Source organism: Vespa crabro, chromosome 5, assembly GCF_910589235.1.
Source record: "Vespa crabro chromosome 5, iyVesCrab1.2, whole genome shotgun sequence".
Lineage (NCBI taxonomy): Eukaryota > Metazoa > Arthropoda > Insecta > Hymenoptera > Vespidae > Vespa > Vespa crabro.
This window is the reverse complement of record NC_060959.1, coordinates 9,967,628-9,973,906: the sequence shown is the minus strand read 5'-3', so window position 1 is coordinate 9,973,906 and position 6,279 is coordinate 9,967,628. Positions and strand designations below refer to the sequence as shown.

At 32.0% G+C, this 6,279-nt stretch overlaps 1 protein-coding gene across 4 annotated transcripts in view; it reads right to left on the bottom strand.

Moving 5' to 3' along the window:
- LOC124424229 (patched domain-containing protein 3) overlaps positions 1-6,279 on the bottom strand; it is a 53,284-nt gene that overhangs the window by 3,072 nt on the left and 43,933 nt on the right. For 2 of the 4 annotated variants that reach the window (XM_046962994.1, XM_046962995.1), the window contains 2 exons: positions 3,625-3,938; positions 1-1,338 (listed from right to left, as the gene is read on the bottom strand). The exon at positions 1-1,338 is cut by the window's left edge and continues 209 nt beyond it. In XM_046962994.1, the coding sequence (XP_046818950.1) occupies positions 1-1,338; positions 3,625-3,938 (1,652 nt within the window). Of the gene's footprint in view, positions 1,339-2,550; positions 2,866-3,624; positions 3,939-6,279 lie in introns of those variants that run through there. The other 2 variants (XM_046962996.1, XM_046962997.1) reach the window with 2 other exon arrangements.

Genomic DNA, 6,279 nt, shown 5'->3' with positions numbered 1-6,279 from the left:
TTGATTTCCTCCTCCTCCTCCTCCTCCTCCTCCTCCTCCTATAGATCCGCCAGCCCCTATAGCAGGTTGAAACTGTGATACACCGTAAAGTACGCCAATAGATCTTCTAGAAAGCTCTTGTTGATGTTTCCGCTTTTCCTCGTCCAATTCACGCTGACGTCTTCTACTTTGCGAGGAACCACTCTCAGTTGAATTGCTATCCTCGCTAGTACCTAATCCAGGATCGCGTTCCTCGAATGCCGCCAAACTTGTGGACGGACTCGGTTGAAGAGATTTTATCATGCCTGTGTGATGATAGTAGGACAAAGTCGGATGAGGTATAACGAAAGGTTGTTTAAGTTTATCGATCAATTCTTTCTCCATTATAACATTTCTCTTTACCCTTTCAACGTCGTTTTCTTGATCGTCATTACTATTGGAACTTGTACAGGAACCTGGACCAAATATCGACAATAATACTGGCAATAAAAACAGACCGTGCATGGCACCAATGAATATAACCAAAAATACCATTTTGAAGAATACCAAGAATATATATGTACCGGCTAATAATAATGCAACCAAGCCTAATATAGTTGATGCGGCACCTTGTACAATCGGTAAACCCAAACTGTACAAACTTTCTTTAACCCTATCCTCGGGCGTGACTTTCTTCGAGCTCATATAAGCGTAACATATGTGAGCCGTGAAATCAACGCTGAATCCAATGCACATTATCAGATTTATCATAGAAATGCTATCGAGATTAACGTTCCATAGGGCCATGTAACCGGCGACCCCCAATTCGATCGAGACGATACAAAATGCCACCCAAAGGCAACACAATACATTTGGTATGAAGATAAAACTGATAAGCATCATTACCAATGCGCCAAATATCATGCATTGTATACTCGTAGGCCTTACCAATTCGAATTGATCGAAAAATACGAAATACGGATGGAATACGCTAGCGTTTAATGATGAATCCTTGCATATCTTTCGTAATTCCTTTACCATCTCTTTCTCCTGATTCGTACCGCTTACGTTCACAGCTTGTATCAAAAATCTACTTGCGACAATGTGCTCGTCGTTATCGTCAAATTTAACATCGAGGGAAAAGGTACTAGTCGAATATAACCATATCTCTTTTAACGCCTTGACAAAGTTACCCTCGTCTTTGATGGTAACATTTAGGTAGTCTTCGTTTCGCGATACGTAACTTAGGAAGCTGCGCAACCAGCTTTCCGTGTAGATCGGTGCGCTTATGTATGAACTAGCCTCGAGGGATCTCGTGAGGTTCTCCATTTGTTGCTGTATCTCTGGATCGCTATAGTCATACTCGCCGGACACTACCACCTGTAAAATTAGAAAGAGAATGTCTGTGTATATACATATTACATTAATATGTCTGTATACTACATTTCTCTCTTTCTCTGTATAAACACGTACGTACATACACACGTACGTACATACATACATACATACATACATAAATACACATAAGTTTGTATGTGGTGTGAAAGAGAAAGAGAAAGATGGAGAAAGGAACTGCATGGGATACAAACGTAGATAGGATGTGTTTGCGTGAAAGCAATCTCGTGAAAGTGGTCCTCCAGGGACTTTTTTTTGGATCGACAGACGAGTCAACATCAATGTGTATGGATTGCTGAGGGAGGAGGAAGACTAAGAGGAGTAAAGGAACGGACACACGTACGCATACACACACGTATAGACATTTTACGCAACGACGTAAAATGTTTTTACGTTTTCCATCTTATAACGAAACAAACCAATCTTTCTCTCTCTTTCTCTTTCCTTTTGTTTCATCAATTTTTTTTTCTACTTTCCTTCTATACCAACTCCATATTATTTTTATTCCGAAAAATTCCATTTTATCGACAAAAAAATATTCCAAGTACGATTATTAAAACTGGTCTAATTATGATGACACATATACACGTATGTATGCGTCTCTAATAAAATGACATTAGAATATATTTGAAAGAAATAAATGTTGTGTATATTCGATTAAACTTTATATAAATTAAATAATATTTTAATATCGTAATTAATTCATGCGAAGATTATAAAATCGAAAGATTTTATTCGATTATTTTACGACAAGATGGAATTAATATTTCTGAAATATACGTATATATATATATTTATATATATAAATCGATCAACTTCTTTTCGGTTGATTAAAGTCGTCGTCGTCGTAATCATTGACGCAATACACAAGTTGTTACTTTTCACAAACTCAGTTGGCCAGCCAACACGGAGAAAGTTGTTTTAAGTGAAAGAGAAGTGTTACCACTTAAGACAGGAGAGTAGAGTGGCAAAATATATATATAAGAGGGGAAGGGGGGAGGGACAAGGAGGAAAAACGTGACATAATTATTGTGCGTGAAGTATACTCTAAATACTTACGCCAGGTTTGCTTCTTATCGTAACAGTCGATTACGAACGTCTTACAATTTGAACATTACAAATATATATATATATATATATATATATATATATATATATATATATATATATATTATTAAATCGTTCGAATATTCGTTATGAGAAAGTCTTCGTTAAAATTTTATCCTCTTTCGATGTATTCGAAAGAAATATCAAGAACGTATCGAAAGTGAAATTTTCGAAGGTGCGTCTGTAGAAATCGTTACGAGACCAATTATGCAATCTTTAAATGTTCCGGTTTAAATTTAAAGATATGTATTTCACTTGGAGACTTGAATCTTTCTTTTTCTTTTTCCTCTTTGGTAAATTGTTTTTTTTTTCGAAATGTTAATTAAATATATATATATATATATATATATATATATATATATATATATATACATAAGTCCGCCTCCTATCAATTGTATCCTAAGTCTACAATAAGGATATATACATATACAAAGTATCATAAATCAATGCACTATATACACTAATGTCTACTAGTGTTTATACAGTATGATATATACTAAATAAACACAAAGTACAACTCGTAAATTAACGGATACCGGGTGTCTCTACGTAGGACGATATATATTCATAAGTTAATATATAATACCGTATTAAATAGCATGACACATATATACGACAATAATACGTACAATATATACGACAAGAAAATATTGTTTCAATGTAATTCTCGTTAAGACAATTCTATCATTAATCGTTCGGTTTAAAGAATCAAACGAATCATCATTCATTGTAAATAAATCCTAAATAATTTATTCAAAATAATTTCTAAACTATCTTCCAAGTAACAAGTGCTTTTTCGTTTTTCTTTATTTCTTTCTTTCTTTCTTTTTCTTTTTTTCTTTTTTTGTTTGTTTTTTTTTTCCTTTCTCTTGAGGATTCAATTTTTTCATCTTCTCGGTTTTTTTTTTTTTTTTTTATTTTTTTCTCTTTCATTTGTAAATAAATAAAGGACAAATATCAAAGCGTATACTCTGCAAGGATTAATCTTATTTAATCTTAATCCGAAATATATCTATATATATATATATATATATAGAGAGAGAGAGAGAGAGAGAGAGAGAGAGAGAAAGAGAGATAGATAAATAAATAGATAGATAGATATAGATATAGATATAGATTAGAAATATCATGTAAGAAGAGGAATGTTGTGTAATTTAAACAAACCTGTATTCTATAAGGAAATTCACGGAAGTAAAAGTCTTCGCGATCGTAGAAGGCAATCGAGTAAGAATCTTCCTTGGAAAGCTTTCGTCTATCCAATCCTTCCTGTAGCGTAGTCAGTCCGTATAAAGCACCAAGTAAATAACATATGAAAATGAATATGATAATGGCCTTGACAGGACGACAATTCAAAGCTGCAGCCAGATAATCTCGGAACCAGGTCATGCATCCGTGTTCAGGATTGTCAATTGGATTCTTTGGATCATCTGGATCGACTCCTCCGGTACAGAACAATCGATAAAGCCAAGATCGATGAGCTACAATCGGATAAAATGTAAATTAGAAAAAAGAATTAAATAAACTTTGTATTTTCATTAACGAATATATATAATTAAATTAATTAATAAATAAATAAATTAATTAATTAAAAATTAATTCGAATGATATATTTAAGTTTAAATATATTGTAATAATATTTTTAATAAGAAAATTTTCAAATAATAATAATAATAATAATAGGAACAACAACAACAACAACAACGACAATGATAATAATAATAATAAAGATTCACTTCCCATTACGATTCTTCCATTATTATCATCATTAAAATTTAACGAATAAAAAAAAAAAAGTCATTCGATTCAATTTATAATATATTACTATTCACATTTGACAGTGATATAAAAGAAGACATTTATAATTAAAATAAACATATATAACAGATCGATAAACTGTGAATATTAGAGAAGAGATTTCTTTTTTTCTTTCTTTTTTTAAATTCATTCAATCGTACATTGAATAACATTTGAAATGAAATAAGAAAAAGAATCTCGATATATAAATGTACATACATAACACACATACATACATAAATATATATATATATATATATATATATATATATATATATACATAACTATGTATTTACACATATAAATCGCGATGCACATAATCGAAGATTTCGAGACGAAATCGAGAGAAAGCATGACGTGCCATTACTATTACAATTCTAATATTAATAAATAGTACTACTACTACTACTACTACTATTACTATTCTACTACTATTATACTTTAGTCGTTACATAAGGGAAGGCGATCTAACGAATAAACGATACTCGAAGCGTAATACTCGTCTATTTTCTGACGTAATATGCCTGGCAGGTAGTAGGTAGGTATGTATATATGTATGTATATATATGTATATACATATATATATATATATATATATATATATATATGTATGTATGTATGTCCCGTTTCTAAAGGAGGCGTAACGAGATTTCAAATCGGGCTCCACGAAACGACGAAACTCGGCCGATGACAATGCATAGCCCTCCTCACCTTCCTCCTCATACTCCTCTCAACCATTTCAAAATCACCTTTTCCTACAAAAAAACCTTCAACTCCTATTTTACCTCTACGTACTAAACGACGACTATGACGACTATCATGACGACTACTATGACGATGACAATGACTATAAAAACGACTATGCGACAACTACGACGACGACGACGACGACTATAACGACGATGACGACGACGCGTATGAAAGCATCGGAGCAGACCATTGTGTTGTACTTTTCTCGATATCGATGCAAAAGTGAAAATTTCTCAGAATGCTACTTTTGCTTTGTCTCTCTTTATCTCTCTCCCTCTCCCTCTCTCTCTCTCTCTCTCTCTTTTTCTCTCTTTTTCTCTATCTTTCTATGCCCTTTTTACAATTCTCCTATGAGCGCACGTGTACGTGTGTGCTTCGTATATATTTATATATGTGTGTTTTCTTTAAGGGGGACTGTGGGGGGTTGGAATATAAAAAAAAAATTTGAGAGAGATAGTATGAAAGATATACGTATGAAGGAATCTCTTTAGTAAACTTCTTTTAACTCCTTTTTTTTTCTGCTTTTTCCCTTTTTTTTTTCCCACTTCCTTACCAGTTTCTATTTCCCTTTCTCGTAACTTTTTCAATTTTCTCCTGAATGCAAACCTTTTTCTTTTTCCAAAGTGAAATCTTCTCGATCATCGATCAAATTGACATAATATCGAATTTTATATAATATCATAACTTTGTATATAAATATCTATAAAATATATATATATATATATATATATATATATATATAAATATATATATCAGATATTATATATTGTTTTTATATCCTGATATTATCTTGATATTATCTTGATATCTATAAAAATCATCTGTAGAATTAGGATCGAAGTGATAAAAATTGATATTATAATTTTCAGAAATTTCATAAAAAACGAACGAACGAACGAACGAACGAACGAACGAATTGTAAAACGATTAAATGGATGCTGTGAATTTTATTCATGAAGTATTAAGTAATAAAATTGATCATCTATCAACAATCGACGACTTTTGAGAATTTTTATGGGATATACATGAATGCCTTCTCTCTCTCTTTCTCTCTCTCTTTCTCTCTCTCTCTCTCTGTCTCTGTCTCTCTTTTTTTCTCTCTCTGGTCATAATAAAAGTTGCTGAACAAAACGATCTGAGGAAAGAAGTTGAAAACACAAAAAAAAAGTCAAGCAATAATGGAGTAATAAAAGTTGTCAGCATAATTTTCGAGTCAGCATAAAATTCGTTGTTAGATATATAATACTATTACAAATGACCATTTTCGCGTTCCAT